Source organism: Charadrius vociferus, unplaced genomic scaffold, assembly GCF_000708025.1.
Source record: "Charadrius vociferus isolate BGI_N301 unplaced genomic scaffold, ASM70802v2 scaffold179, whole genome shotgun sequence".
NCBI lineage: Eukaryota > Metazoa > Chordata > Aves > Charadriiformes > Charadriidae > Charadrius > Charadrius vociferus.
In genome coordinates, this window is record NW_009650072.1 from 2,017,592 (window position 1) to 2,034,570 (window position 16,979).

General features: G+C 37.0%; 1 protein-coding gene across 1 annotated transcript in view; it reads right to left on the reverse strand.

Annotated features, from left to right (window-relative positions):
* Positions 1-16,768, reverse strand: part of CARS (cysteinyl-tRNA synthetase) — a 35,309-nt gene extending 18,541 nt beyond the window's left edge. The window contains exons 1-10 of the mRNA XM_009892037.1: positions 16,657-16,768; positions 10,922-11,167; positions 7,937-8,028; positions 7,031-7,119; positions 6,646-6,742; positions 6,082-6,180; positions 4,941-5,090; positions 3,629-3,769; positions 3,118-3,206; positions 1,844-1,965 (exon numbers count right to left, since the gene is read on the reverse strand). Of these exons, the coding sequence (XP_009890339.1) occupies positions 1,844-1,965; positions 3,118-3,206; positions 3,629-3,769; positions 4,941-5,090; positions 6,082-6,180; positions 6,646-6,742; positions 7,031-7,119; positions 7,937-8,028; positions 10,922-11,167; positions 16,657-16,768 (1,237 nt within the window). The remainder of the gene's footprint in view (positions 1-1,843; positions 1,966-3,117; positions 3,207-3,628; positions 3,770-4,940; positions 5,091-6,081; positions 6,181-6,645; positions 6,743-7,030; positions 7,120-7,936; positions 8,029-10,921; positions 11,168-16,656) is intronic.
* Positions 16,769-16,979: the final 211 nt, after the last annotated feature.

Sequence of the window (16,979 nt, forward strand, 5' to 3'; positions counted from 1 at the left end):
TCATTATAACATCTTTAAAACACAGGGAATTCACCATTTCTGCAGTACTGTCCAAAACTAAAAGTGGTTAACGATACTACTTACCACGTAAGAATCAAAGACAGATTAAAGACAAAATTGTCGAGGTTAAACTTGTAAATTTATTTTGATGTACAGGTTGAGATACCTGCAATCTCAATTGTTTAGGATATCTAACATTATACACTTTAAATATAAAAGTATTATGCTTTTAATTGCAACTTTCAAAGCTTAGCATTTCTGCTGCCTGTAATAGTCAAAATGACATTATACGTCAGGGTTATGACTGACAATCAGCACAAATGAGTCAAAGCAGCTATGCTGACAAGCAGTAACTTGATGTTTGCATCCTCTTGGTTAGTGTCCTGGATTCACCTGGGATAGAGTTAATTTTCTTTCTAGTGGCTCCTGTGTTTCAGATTTCACACGAAAGGAATGTTGATAATGCATATTGTTTTAGTTGTTGCCAGGAGATGTTTGAATTATTCAAGGACTTTTTTTCAGCTTCCCATAGAAGCTGAGAGGGACCATAGATGGGACAAGCTGGCCAAAGGAATATTCCATACCATAGGCATCATGCTCAGTATACAAATGGGCGTTGGCCAAGGGGCAGGAATCCGCGATCACTGCTCAGGATGGGCTGGGCAAACCGATCATCCAGTGGTGTGAGTGACTTGGCATGTATTACTTTATCTTGTATATTATTTTACCATTATTATTATTGTTATTTGCCTTTTCCTTTATTGTTCTATAAACTGTCTTTATCTCAGCCCACGAGGTTTGGGGTTTTTTTCCCTTTCCCCTCTTTTTCTCCCTCTTCTCCCTACTATTCTCGAGGGAGAGGGGGAGAATTGGGAGAGCAGCTGTCTTAGCTGTTAGCTGGGGTTACACTGCAACAGTTGGTTACATTCACCACCCACCATCCCGTCCTACTTGCAAAAGGACACAGCAATTCCAGAAAAGTTACTGCCTACATGGTGGAAATGATACATTCACGTTACTACAAAGATGCTGGTTTAAGCTAGCACCTTTTATTTCACATACAAGATTTCAGCTATAAGGGTTTGAATAAAGAAAAAATATAATAATAAATCATAAAATCATATAAATTTTAAGCTGCATATTTCAGATATTGCTAGTTTCATCTAGTATGAGTATCCTAATTTCACTTAGTATGAGTGTTATATAAAAACCCTTTAACATTCTTCTGATAGACTTTGTAGATGATTTGCTGCTAAAACTGCACAATCTTAGGAGCAGATAACTAATGAGTCTGGTTTATTGAGCATTTGAAGCTACTCCTCTGCTATGGCTTGACTCAATGAGAATCTATATTTGGACTTAGTTCAACGCAACAAGGTTTACAAAGTAAAAAGAGTTCTCAGTATGAAAGAGGAACCCAAATATTTGTCATGAAATAACCACAGCCTGATGTGGAGAGCTTTCACCTGACATGTGGAAGACCCAAGTCTTTGCTCCTCCTACTTTGAACCAGATGAACAGCCAAATAACTGGGCAATAGTCAAACAACTGAGCTATTCACAAGTCCGACCAAAAAAAAAAAACCAACCCCAAACAAACAAACAAAAAAACACAACACAAAAACATCCTAGAATGAATAACATTTCTTGGTATTTTCCAATTAAAAACTTTCAGGAAGGTACTGTCTCAGGCTACCAAACTTTGGAAAAGAAATGTACTGGTAAAGGAGTGCAGCAGGTAAACCATTCCACTCTAACTTTGATCCAAACATCAGTGACATCAAGAGGTCAACACATCACCAGTTTCTTCAGCAACTTAAGCAAATGTTATTTCCCCTTTTTACCTTCACCCTCTTGAAGAGCTTTTTGATCACCTACAGCTTCAGGAACCAACTTAGCATAGGAGTGTTTTTCACTGGAATCAAACTTCATAGTATCAAAGTACACAGATCCATTGGACACATACCTGAAAAGTTAACGGTCATTATTTAGCTAACTTTCTACCAATACTCAATTGAATTTTATCCCAAAAATTACTGTCTTAAAATTAAGTTCTCTAGTGAAACCACACACAGTATGGTACTGCTCAGTATTTAAAGATGACTTAGGTGAGCCTAAGTTTTAAAGCCTTACCATAAAGACTTCAGACAATATCATTGAATGTCATAATAAAATTGATCAAAGGGAAAACAACTAACATCTTTTGTTAAGCTCTTAAGAAGTGAGACGTCAGATAACAATCCCAAGAGATGAAATATCTACAATACTTCTGGTCCCTTTTAATATTTTGCAATGATATAACACGAATCATGTTCATTTCACAGTACATTTTGTCCTGCCCAGATCACCTAACTGCTAATTTTGTCCTGCTACAGCCATAATAAAACCTCTGACACAAAGTTAAGTTTCAGGACCACCAGGAATGCTGATAATTCAGTGTAAACAATTTTGAACTGCGCCCCCCCCCCTTTTTTTTTTTAAGAAAATTTTAAAATGTAGGTTTAAAGGAAGAACATACAAGAGAAATTATGGCAGTCTGAACCATGGGCTTGCTTTTATTCACAGTAAAAAAACATCCATGTCAAAAAATTGAGGCTATTGACAGAAAGAGAACTCAAAAACTTCAGACAGGAATCTATCATGATACTTAGGAACTTCTAGAGCATTGATTTTCACAAATACTAGACAAGGGCAGAAAAAAAGTTCACATTTACTTTTTTATTTAACTTATGTTATTTACAACTGATTTCTAGCCATCTACTCAGGCATCCATTTTTGAAACCCCTTGCTGAAGGCCAAGAGTCAAACACAGTTCAAGTGAATGGGACTCTGACTATTGTAACGAACAAGGATTTCACCCTGGCAGTTTTATAATCTAACTTCTCTCTTTGTAAGACATCATAAGAAGTATAGGATAGCACATTTTCATCAGGTGAGAAATAACAGGTTTTTTGCAAAGGAACCTGAAGTTTCTTTATTTGTTGAAACACTAGTTGTGGAAAAGACTACAATTGTGTATGAAAACAGAGAAAGCAGTTCACAGTTAAGTGTTGAAAGTAATCATTCTAGCTCTGATACGCTATAAGCTCACAGCAAAAGCATCCAGAAGCAAACTTACCCGTAACCATTGTCCACAATCTTTTTCACAAAATCCACAATTTCTGGCACATATTCACTAACCCGCGTTAAAACATCTGGAGGTAAAACCTATAGATAAAATGTAGAATTTTATATAGTGTGCACATATATATATATAAAAATATTTATACACATGCAAATATGCACTAAATATATGTGCTCTCGTGCAGCTAACAGATTCTATCTCAAACTTCTCAATCACTTTATGATTATAAGCCCATGTTCCACCAAGGGGAAGGGATGGAGTGCACACATAAAACTTCATCACCAGTTAACTGGCTCTGGTAACATGCACAATGGATTTAAGATTGTTGGGATGGAAATGGAACAGGTGCTAATTTAACAGCTACCTATTCACATTAAAGGAAATACTTTACCAAGAAGGTTGAAATATCAAGGGTTTTAAAGCTATTAAGGAGCTAAATTGTATTCTGGGTATTATGAGGCATGGCACATACACTTTTAGAACAGAAAACAGTTTGTTTACTTACATTGAGCGCTTCCATATCTTTATGAAACTCTCCTTCCCAGAATTTGGGGAGCTTTGAGAATATGGAATTGTCCGTCACCTGACTGCCGAATTTTGTGTCCAACCAGTCAGACAGCAAATCTTTGGCTTCTTCCAAGAGTGTCTATAAAACAATAGTTGTAAGTGCAACTGATCAAAGACTTGCCCTGTTTAAACTCTGCAGAAAGATCTTATTCTGAATAGAGAGGTTTGCTTAAGGAAAAAGACACTTGGCTCTGAATACAGAGTAATCCGTGCTTCTATAAAATTTTTATTTTATTGCTTTTCATAAATTTGGATGAAATAAACAGAGGAAGAAAGATAAACTGACAAGTGATATCTGTTTTGATATCAATCACCTAAATAAGCTTGTGGAATTTAGGCTGTAAACACCGGATGGGACCTGCAGTTATACCGCATCATCTGTTCCCCCCATACTACTGGATAATCCTAACAGAAGCCTTACTGTGCACATTGCTAAAAAGTGTTTGAAAGACTAATTTGAACATCAGCAAGGATACATTTCAGTCTTATATCAAAAGATGAACTTTTTTTTTTCTAGAATAGGATATAGCCCAGAAGGTGCGATTGCCTGGATTTTAGTTGTTTTTAAAATTGTGTTAGATCACTATACAGTTTTATAAAGGCGCTTGATATTAGAATAGCTGGATTTTTTTTTTAAAGATAATTGAGAGAGTCTTCTCAAGAAGGCAGCACATACCCTGTGCTTCCTACACTAATTATCACAAATAATCTGAAAGCAAGAAAAGATGAAAGCGGAAACTAGAAGACAGTAGTTATACTGACTGACTTGGTTACTAGGACAGTACCAAAGCCCAATAAAGTCAATAGGACTATTGTCACTAAATGTAATGGTCTTTGGATAAAAATTATCCTGAGCATAATTTTTTGGGATGCGTTTTCTTCTCTGATCAGAGACAGAAACACTTGTGTAGAAAACTGCCACGAGTATTGGAATGTGATAAATGCACATTCAGTAATTTATACTGAAACAAATTCATCAAGACAGAAAAGTGGGTAATTATCACACTGGGAGGAAAAAAAAAAGAAGAGTCATTAATAAAAACAGCATCCAAAAACTATATAGTTGAATTCAAGTACCAAATTTCCGGTATTGAATGCGAAGTACTAGAAAGTGCTCACGCCCACCATTCCTCTTTTTATGAATAAAAAATTCCATAATGTTTCAGGGAATTACTACAAGCTAAATATTATTTTTTAAAACCCCTAAAAATTATAAGCCAACTATAATTTAAAAAGGAGCTCAGACTGACCTCATGACATCTGTTGATCTCTTCTGCAGGGAGCTTTGCTTGCACAGCTTCTTGTAGAGGGTTAAAAGCAGACTTCACTGCGTTTTGAATTCTTTCCAACATTTGCTTTTTATCTGGGTCTGTTGTCTCATTTAATTTAACTGAAAAGAGCTACAATTACACAAAAAATTTAGAAAGCAACTTGCAGTACAGTACTGCTATCTTCCATATACAATATATTGTCTTAGCCACGTAGGGTGATGCTAGTGATGAATAATACATTATGCCACATAAAAAGCTTTGATATCAAACTACTGAAACATACTCCTCATCAGAAATAAAAGTGAAGTCAAAATAATTTAGTTCACACCTGAATTCAGTTTTTCAAAAAGACTTTATAAATTATTACATCACCATTACTGTTGTTTAGTAATTTACATTTTCTACGCAGTTGATCACCTTAATTACACAGCTGATTATCACAAATCTGAGAAGGAGAAGCTTTAATGTGAAAGACAGAGAGATTAAATGCTATGCTTAGAGAGTATTTCAGGCAATGATCATTGGGCAGAGTTTTCAGGCCTCCAATTCCCAGGCCTGTATTCAATTAATTACACTGATAATCTATGTGTGACCTGTACTTCTAAAACTGATCAGATAATCACCCTCCCGCCCCTTCTGTCCAGCATACACAATTTATTAAACCCCTAAAGCTTTGGAGACTTTTTTCTCTTTTGAAGGCCATCAATGGTACAAAAGAGAAATCTCACAAGCTTTAAAAGATTATGGACATACCACCATTTAAAAACTATTTGAAAGAGTTATTTTTAAAGTTTGAGTTCTAACACACAAACATCCAATTGCTTTTTGAGCTTTTTCCCCAATACCCCAACAACAATATACACGCACTCACAAACAAGTTCTATGGACATAAAAATCAGGCATGCCTTTTACATGAATAGTTCCTGTCTAAAACAATGGAAAATCAAAGTGATGTGCAGGTCCAATAACATTTCTAATTTGTGTAGTACTGATTTAACAGAGTAACTGAAACAAGCAGAAAGTTTAAGGAGGTAGCAAAGTCAGAGGCAATTTTTAGATGTTTTGCTACATTATTGAGTAAGAACTTAAGACATTAGCAGTGATTAAATACCACGCCCACCTCTGAGGCAGTTTTAACATCTTCAAGTAGCTGATCTGGTGCTGATTTGTTCTCTCTATACCGTTCAAAAAGGTAATTTTGTCTTGCTCTCTTGATGATCTACAAAGCAGAAACATGAAAATACTTTTGCGAAGTGACACATAGTTCTACAAAGTGCAAATAAAATCTATTACATACCAAAGGCATTTCAGAATCCCTATAAATTTAACAAGCTACAAGAACTATATACAGTAATACAAATTAAACACACCACACATAGTTTATCAGCTACCTCAACAGAATTAATTAGATATCTCAACAACAGGCAAATAAAATAAGTTATCTTTGTAAAATGCTTAGTCTTCATTATTTATAACAACATTCATTTACATACAAGAATACAGGCTTTGCTACCATAGGAATGGTACAAAACTGAGAAAAACCAATGACTTTGTGTAAAAAAAGTATGTCTAAGTTAATAAGTGTAAGATTTATCTTGGCTTATCAAATGGCAATTACATGTGACTCTCCCAGTTCCACGCTCAAAGTACAAGATTTCAGATTGCAATTTAAAAATAAAATTACCTTATCATCAATATCTGTAATATTCATACAATAGAAAATGTCATATTTAAAATAATCCCTCAAGATTCTTCTCAGGATATCAAATGAGATGTATGACCTAAAAACATAAAAGATATAGGGGTCTTTTTAGTGAACACCTTCTATTCTATGCACAAACTACTTTAATCTCAGAGTCAATAATTTTACAGCAGTTTTAATTTTCCCGTATCTACTAGTAAGTTTTAAATCACTCAATGACATAATATTATAACATGCTTTTAATCTTAAACCTCAAGCATTGAGTCTAACAAGACTATCTTCTAGTAACACACTCATCTAAATGAAGTACCTCTTTCTATTAATCTTTTGCTTCCAATAGCCACATCAAAATAAGGAACTGCAGTACCTGGCATGTCCCATGTGAGAAGCATCATAAACTGTTGGACCACAGCAATACCACAAGACCTTTCTTCCGTTCTGAGGCTGAAATATTTCCTTAATTGAAAGGGAAGGTATAGTGATCAGAAGAAATTGAAGACACGATCTTAGGCCAATAATACATTTGAAGATTAGAATGAGAAAACATGGATTATAATTAAAATAGGAATAGCTATTCCACTCCCAGTTTTACTGTAAAAAAAGATCACCACTAGCTTCATCATGTAAGAGAGGCAATAGGATGTGGCTGCTCGTGTTATCTGCACTTTTATCAATCAAGATATCAGATTACAAAGATTTGGACTAGGCAGGGCATTATTCAAGCTGTTTGTAAAAGGGAATATCAGGCTTTCTTTTGCATTGGAAAAAGTTACAGAGTCTAATCATTTCATACATACTTGGAGACTACATCCCATATAACATTAGTATACTTAATATTTCCTCTCTTTCCCAAAGGACCTTCAAACAAGACCACAAGAAGTTTTACCAGTTTATATTACAATAATATAATTGTCGAGACTTTTTTTTCACAGACAACACCTAAAGAAAGAAACTGTGTTTATTCTGTTCACATTGCCTATACTTACATGTATTACAGTTGAACCCTTTGCTATTTTGCATGATGGTAACTTGCAGTTGGGAACTCTATATTATGCAATATACACATACATACACACACTTGTAATATATGTATATTTATTGTGTATATTGTAAGGCTTGCCCAGCAAACACACATGACTGACACAAGCACATGCTTGTTAACATTCCGCAAAATACAACCCAGAAACAGGGTAAACACTTAAGAAACAAAACATTTGATGACTTCTCTACTTGTGTTTCTATGGAAATCTCCACTTTTCTTTCATTTAGTCACCTTATTTCGAGTCAGGCTGTTGTAGAGGCAGAGCCTAGAATGTTTTGTCCCTTCAGGAGGAGACCAGGGAGGCTGCATACGCTTGCCTTTACCTAGGAGAAAAAATAGTTTAGAGAGAACTGAAAAGACACTTTCCACAAACAGATTTGCAATACAACATTTTCTCCTCATCACATCACTAAGTTATTTCACAAGAAAAAAACCCCACATATAATTAGACAAAGCAGCTCCAATCCTAAGTAATCCAACAACTTTTCTTAGAGCTTCCTACAAAGCCACTAAAACCAAAGTAAATTATTTCGATCTAGTTTATTTTCTACTCTCTGACTTGCCATTCCTATTAACTTTTGATCCGAGTAATAGGAAGGAAGAGGCTATAAAAGTAAGGGCATGCAATTCAGTTAAAGCATTAACAAGAGCTTTGAAATTTAATGAATTATTAATAAAGTGTTATGGCAGTCCTGGGTTTTCTGCAATGCCACTGATTTTACTGTGACAGCGTATCACAGATCTCATACAGAATTTGCAGATCTCCAGAGATTAGAGTTAGTCTCTAAAGCCAATATTGACAGAGTATGTGTACTCAGGGTGAGAGGAAGGGAGATGGAACAATTTAGAAAAAAACTCAGCTTTTTATCATACATTGTTGCTATGTACACAAGATATTTTTGAACACACTCATTTACCACAAATATGCTCTAATTCAGCAAGAGGCTAAATTTTGCCATTAAATAGAGTAGGTAAAATCCAGGGTAATATTAGTGACAATATTCTTGCATTTGTTTTCTTTTAAACTTTTAAGAAGCAACATAGTTGTTAAACTCATGTTTTTTTCAAACAAAAGTGTATGTCATCTGTCAAAGAGCTGCAGTTTGCTATGTACAGGGCTGCTTACAGCTGTAATGATGTTAAACTAATTATCGCATTAACTAGGAATGAAAGCAAACCAGGAAATTAAAAAATACAGCAAGCTTGCCAGCTTAATACACACAGCACTGTCGTAAGGAATTCTCATGGTATGCATTTTAACGGCAATTAAAATATTATAGAAACTTTGTTTTGACAACAGAATTGCCTTTCTGATCCTGTATCTCAGAGTGCTCTTCATTAACTCTGTTCCCCCCGCTCCCCCGCCGCCCATATATTCATATCAATATTTTGGCTGAAAACCTTCAAGTAATGTAAACATTCATGGTATAAAAAATTGACCTCTTCTCCATCTTCCTTTCTTGAATAACTGCCTAAATTAAAAAAAAAATATTAACTGCAGTACTCTGTCTCACAAATGGACTCCATTTAATCTTCATGTTATGGATCCACAGAAATATGTGTTTATTCTAAATGTTTCATTGTATGAGGTACTCCTGAACAAAATATCTCAAGTTCAAGAGCAGTCTATCCATAACACAGACCATACACCAAGGTATGGATTTGTTTACTCTTTGATTTACAAAGATTATGCTGGCATGCTTAATTGTGGCTAACATTCCCCTCGGGGAAAGAAGGCTATGTGGGTTAGTCTAATAAAAGATACATCTGTAAAGCTTTCTTTACTTACAACCACACTAAACATAAGAAAAAACCCAGATACTGCACCCTAAATTTCTCAGCTTGTGAGTTAGGCGTCACAGTATATCCACTACATGGACACATGCAAAGTGAAAGGCATACTGTTTAGTCTGTTCCAATGTCTCTGCCAGCTATAGTCTTTCCCCTAGTTGAACTGAAGTTCATTTGCTCTAATCCAACCCTAGAGCTCTCCGATACACCCAAAAAAACACTGATAAAATTTCCAAGGTCTAAGTGTGGTAGATTCATGTGTCATTTTCACAGTGAACACTGCAGAACACCATTTCAGGACTTCTGATACATGTGCACAGATCATGAAGATAACAAGATATAACCCTTCAGAAGGAGAGACTTAACATTAAAGATTTCAGGGACAGGAAAACAGAAACGTTTTCTCTTATTGCTCCACCCTGATCCATGAAAGTCTGTAGACAAATTGTAGTTAGTGGCATTAAATCTACTATCAGAGCCAGCAGTAAAGCTGAGATCCCTTCACTGCTGAAAGGAAATCAATAACCAGCACAAATGCATGCAGGCACACACACATACAGAGAATCTACTCGCAGCAGTCTGATTATAACAGCTAGTCTGCTAGGAATTGAGAATGCATGATGAGAGGTTGTGAGAAAATGGCATTGGAGTAGTATTAGTCAACAACCATGAGGAAAAATGACAGACATTATGCATTCATTTGTAGGCATTGCAAGCACTACACAACAGCTCTGTGTTATTATTATTAATTATTTCATGACTCCCTGAGCAATATAAAGCAACTCCCTCACTATAAAGCAATTAAATTAGACTAGCTCATTGGAAAACAACTCAGGAGAGTGATGCAGCTCCCAAAAATGCCAGCACCCATGCTTACACAATGACCTAGATTAACCGGTTAGCATTTCCTCAAATCATCGTCAATGCCTAAATTACCAGGGTTAAAAAAGAACCCCAAACATTCTTTTTGAAAATCAGTGTTAATAACAACCATAAGAGGCAGTATTCAGTTTACTTTGTTATGAATTTGTGTATTATACAACAACTATTTAGTTACGCTTGCAGGAAAAAAAAAAGTGCAATGAGCAAATCCTGGTATTTTAAGGAACAAGCCAAACCCCACATATTCTTTTACAATCCAGTGGCTAGCTTTTTAAAGGAAATATACATAATCGAATTCTGTACACTGACGAATTCTAAAATCAAAGCAACGCGGAAACAGAGCTTTAACATTCAAATAAGTCAGGTTCTATCGATTACGTAGTAACTGTATGCAAGAATTTCATGACCTTGAATACAAGTTGATACGGTAAATTTTAAAGTGTGCAAGACAGTATGAAAGGGAACTTGTAGGAATTCTCAGCAATAAAAACCAAAACAATGTCAGCTAGTCTATAACCTGCCCACCAGTTTCATATTACTCACTTGTTTGAAGTTTACAAGGCTCACTTTTTTCACTGCTGCCATCATAGATTGCTTCTATGTGTCTGTACCACCGGACAACATGGATATACTGGTCCACAGGTGGCCCCGAAAACTTTCTGAATACCTCCACATCTGCATGTGAAAATGTGAACCCCTGGATATAACTACGAGTGCTCAGGTACTCGTTCAAAGCCTTCACCCTGGCTTCCTCTTCACTAATGCTCAGTATAAAACTGTAGCTGGAAGCTGTAAAGAGAGGCACAGGACATTTGGTCAGCATTAAAAGAAGAAGGAGATCCCATGACCAAAACATATCCTTATACTATACATCTCCCCCTCTAAATTAGCTCTGGCGACTGACAAGAAATTTGAGAAAAAAATATATTTAATACAAGCTACTGAATAACTATATATTTCCTATTGATAGGATTATGTTCATGCTGAGATAAGTTTTTTGAAGACATCTTTACAAAGAGTAATAAGGACAAAAGCACACGTCCTTTTCATGAACAAATATTATCTACTTGAAATTGGGAGAAAATTCTTCACACACAGCTAACCAAATAAGTCACTCTTTTCCACGCTGCTAAAACACTCATCCTGCAAATATTTAAATATGATTAATTTTATACACTGTGGACAGGCTATGAATATGTCTACTGAAGTTGAGCATATCCTTAAACCTTTGCGGGACTGATGCCCACACGCAAGCTCCCAGCATGACGCTCAGTTATTCCTACTTGGTCTCACAACTCAAAACTTAAGCTGTTGCTGTGTATTTCTGTACTTATCCTATACCACATTCTCTTCTCAGACATGTGAATAATATTTAAAATGAGTAAGATCTACACAAACAAACAGAAAGGATACTAGATCATGCTCCTCCCTCACAATTTTTTAATTCCATGATTTCTTTGGTATACAGGCAAAGCAGGTTCAATTATGTCTCATCTTTACAAACGCGGGGACACAGAGGATGCAAGAGAGGGTTCTGTGACTCGGTGGGGATGCTCAGAGTAATGGCAAGCCCTGTGTAAGTCAGTGGGTACAAAGCACTGCGGAGTTTATGGCATCTGGACTAGCACTGACATTAAGTAAAACCTAGCATTCATATTTTCCTACAATGATTCAATGTTTGTAACTCCATTCATGTTCAAAGTACTGTATAAACATTAAGCCGATATCCTGCTTAGACAGTCAGCCAAGAAGGTAATTTAAGACATAGTCAAGGTCATAGTGCAATAAAGTGAGAGATGCAAAATGAGAACACCCGTCCCTGCTCCCAAACCCCGACAGAGACCAGTGCCACAAGTGTTGCTTCTTACACTAGTATGAACATATTCTGCACAAGTAGTTCCCAAAGCATTGGAGGTGCTCAGACCAACGCTCTTGGAAAAGAAAGGACAAAAGGAAATGGGGAAGCAATGGCTAGGATAGAATGTGAGGAACTGCAGAACGGAAAAGTTTTTCCAAATATCATCAGTTAAGACTTTGTGAGCAGCTCATTTCTATATGGAAATATTTCCCATATGCAAAACAATTATTAAAATATTCTATAGAATTCAGGACAACAGGGAAACTGCAGCTAGATACCAATTACTTTTGTGTTTGACTCTTTTGAGTATAAGTGAGATACAGTGATACACCAGCAGAAATAATAAAAAAATCAGTGATTAAAAAATAAACAAATAAAAATTAAAGGTCACAAAAGATATTTTAAATTCATACACAAAACCAAAGTCAGATTCATGTAAAGTCTCAATCCTTCTCAAGGGCTACCTATGTAATTGTTCAGTAAAAATAAGGAATAACAAGTAAATAATGGTCCATAACTAGCCCTTATGGGCTTGCCTTACCCAGCTGAATGGGAGCTTCGGCTCACATAGTTAATTTTACTATAAACTTTTCATTTACTGATGTTTATCATCATAGAACTTTACCTGTTTATACACATGAAATAGTTGGAAATAGTTATGTTCATTAACTATGGAAACCTAAGACATAAGTCTTCCTTAAATGCGCATTTTGTATCCATGAATCATATGAGGGAGAAGACCAAATAAAAAAAAAAAGTATTACAGGAATGATCTGCGTAGAAATGAAACTATATCTCAAAGAGAAGATCTTTGAAGACCTATTGCAAGGAAAGCAACACTCAATTTGCAAAGTATTATTAGGGTTATTATGACCATTATTCACACACCAGGCTGCTAATGGGAAGCAAGTCAGTGTATCTGAAACAATATAAGTGCTTTCCAACCACATCTGTAAACCAATCTAAAAGAGAAGTTGCACAAACTTACACACAAATACAACAAAGATGACAGAACTCATATAAGCTAATTTTGGTGAGGAGAGATGGCAAATACTGCCTGAGAATGTCAGTACTAGCTCAACCCTGATAGCAGAGCAGACAAAATTACTTTGAACAATCTTGGCACACAGATTAATTCTTGAAATTATAAAGTTTGACGTTATGTCTAGTTGCAAGAGCAACAGCAGACTTGAAAGTGTAATACATCAAAGAAACCAGTTAGCCCAAGGGACCTAACAGGAAGATGTCTTTATGTTGAGACTGAGACTGATCACTGACTCAAATTCAGCCCAAACTCATGTCCATGACTGCGTACCACAGCAAGTGCAGTACAGCATGAACACACCTGAGCAGCTGGTGACAGGGTTTCTCAGGGCACAGCAGCAGCTGAGCCGCAGCAGCTGAGCCACAGCAGTCTTGAGCTCCCAGCACGCTCACTGTACCAATACGAGTTTCCCACGTTGGTTTCACAGGCTGTGCTGAGCTCCAAACTTCCTTTTCAAGACTGATGGCTACTTTTCAAACCATGACAGCTAGCTTAAAGCTGGCACAGGTGTGTTCTACCCTCTGCTGCAGTCATGTGCAGAGATACAAGCAAATTTTCTGTGTTTGAGAGAGTGCTGAGTGATCAGTGTAATTCTGAAATACCTCTGAGCATCCTATTTCAGCACATACAGGACAAAATCATTCTCACTTCTGGCATTCTTGTGAGTAGCTCCAAACTGGACTGAACTAACAAAACAAAAGCTCTTCTCCTGAAGCACAGGGTGCTCTCCTGGGAAGAAAGAATGAATATGATAACACTGTCCTTTGGCAGACAGTATACCAGAGGACCATTTCTTTTCAAGCAAAAGAAATCAGTCAAAACTGATTGATTTTGATCTGTTTTGATTTAATTTATATCACTAATAAAAGCAATAGTAAATCTTGGTTTTCTGTGATTTGTATTTTGCACCCTCAGTTCCCCTCCCTCAATGTCTCACAATGCCTTTAATTCATCACACACTCCCACTGAAATATTTCCTGGTACCTCCTTAGTGCTTCATCCCCTCTCCCCATACACTTCAGTATCCCTATCCTCTTGTACAGCTCCAAACTATCTTTGTTCAGTCTGCCAACTGTGTGCAAGAGCTCACTGTCAAACATAACTAACACTAATCAATGGATTCAAAAACTATTGAGGGAGAAGGGCCAATGAACGTATATAGGTCTGATCTGGTTTACCCCTGTTGCTTTAGGAACCCAAGCTAAGAAATAGCCCTTCTCTCTGACTGCAATTTTTTCCCCCTCCCAAAACAGAGAAATTACAGTTGCTACAACTCAATGGCATTAGGAAGTGCCTTCTTGACAACAGAAACGCAGGACTATTACAGAGCTGTTGCATAACACTGAATGTTAACTCATGTGAATGGAATGATTCGTAGACATCAAATCATATCATTCAAGGGCAACACTGTTCAGAAAACAAGCACTGAGCACAAGTATTGGAGAGGTAGCAAAATAATCTTGAAAAATCATAAGAATGAATGATAATAATGTAACACTCCCACTGCATTAAAAAGTTGTTTCAAAAAAATTCCACTATAGACATGAATTAATACATTTCTCATACAATAATTGCCGGTCTATGATCTCTTTGGGCGATATAATCATCACACATTCTTCTCTCCATGCATGGAGTGCTTCGGAGACTACTAAAGGACACTGGGAATTTGCCTGCAAGACTGTAGCAACACACAAACTCAAAGGTATAAGATTGCTTCTGCGTTTTATTTGCACATAAAATACCATTTGAAATTTAATCAAGATGTGTAACTCACACAATACCAAATTTGATGGAAATTTTTCACTTTCATTAACTTGAAAATGAAAACATCTGTTCCTTGAAGGTGTTGTCAGCAAAGTAAATACAGAAAAGCCATAAAGTAGGCAGTAAACTAGCTGACACAAAAACAAGGAGTTACTTTGCTTCAGGGAAAAATGAGGTTTCCTGGGCTTCCCTGAACCTGCTAACCTTGTCAGTCATAATTAGATGACAACTGAAATGTTCTGGGATTTCTGCAGAGGCATTCACTGAGAAGAAATCTTAGCCATTTCTGAATATTTTAAAAAGTCATTTCTCTTCCAATTTGGCTTTCACAAATTTAAAGCAACTCATAAAAGGTAAGTGTAACATGTCTCATTATTAATACAGCTCCAAATTGGCCATTTATCATTCTGGTTGGCCACTCTGGTAGCTTTGTAAGGAAGTCCAACTATCTGCTCAGCCAAGATGAATTATCCTTTTCTATAAAAATTTCAGAAGAACTGAACCAATGTAGCTATCCCACACATGTAAGACACAGCATACACACAGAGAGATAAAGGACTTTTCAAGACTCACACACGAGGATCAAGAGGCTTTTAGCAGAGCAGGGATTTTTAAGATGGGAGTATCCCACCAAAGAAGAGCTTGTCAATCCTATTCACTTTAACCCTGTTAATTCCACTTCCACTTTTCCTGAACTGAAACTAAATGTAACAATTACAATATAAGTAAAAAGCAAATAATATTTGCCCAATAATAAACTTAACTAAAAAGTTTCTTAAAGCGTACCTGAACTGAGCCTTTGGTAGGGGTCTTTTCCCCTCTACCGTAACTAATATACTGAAAAAACATCCGAAAAAGCCAGTCCCTAGACAACAATAAATGTTTCTGGACTCCCTTACATAGGAACATTACTTGTGATGAACAAAGAGCAAAGTAACTTTCAGGAACAAAGAAAAAGGGGGAAAATCTTTGAATCTACAGATCCTTAACTGGAATGACAGAAATTTCCAACCCCTTACATACCATAATGGTATTTCATACTTGTATGACTGGTATTCCAAGTTTCCATTTGGTACAGTAGTGCCAAAAATTATAGGACTACCCTAGCCCTCCTTCCATATGGAAGAGCATAGTATAACCCATCATTAAAACACAACCACAAAAATAAGTCCAGAAAAGTCAAAAAGTTCAGACCTGGTTCAAGGGAGAATGTAGACGACTAGGAAAGACAGTAAGGGAGACAGAGGCGGGCAAAAGAGAGCAGATGATGTGGTGAAAAACACACAACTGACTAAGTGGTCTGGCAGCCACCTATCATCTCTTCGAACCCCTCGAGCTGGGGAGCAGCTGTTTCCAGACTTCACTACTGAGAAGCTCCAAGTTTCTTCCACAAACCACCATGTGCCATCACTAACCTTTACGTCAGTGGTGAGGCACGATGTGGATCACCTCCCATGGTCTTGCAAGGCACCAGAGGTCCTTGTGAGAGGTGCAACCGGCACCTATAGGTCCATGTTTCCCACCACCCCATGCACGTTCAGACCCAGGCACATACTGGCGCTTTGAACCCCTCGCTCCCAACACCGTGAGACGGCATCAGGACCTGCTTACGTGTCACCCACCACCGAGGGACATAGGTGACCTCCCCAGGGACGCTCACCCAACAACGGGTGCGGGGGACTGGGGGGAGCTGATTTTCACACGTCGCCTCTGGCCCAAGCATGTCGCGATAGCTGCGCTTACCTTGCACCTCGGGGGCCTGCGGTGGCGGGGTCCCCCCCAACGCACCCAGAGGGTGCGTTGGGGGTCTGAATCCCAGTTGGTTGAGAAAAAAAAAAACCAACAAAACCCACAAAACACAGAGAAAAGAAAAAAATAAGAAGAAAAAAAAAAGAAAAAAGAAAAATATTTGAGAAATTTAGTAATGAAAATAA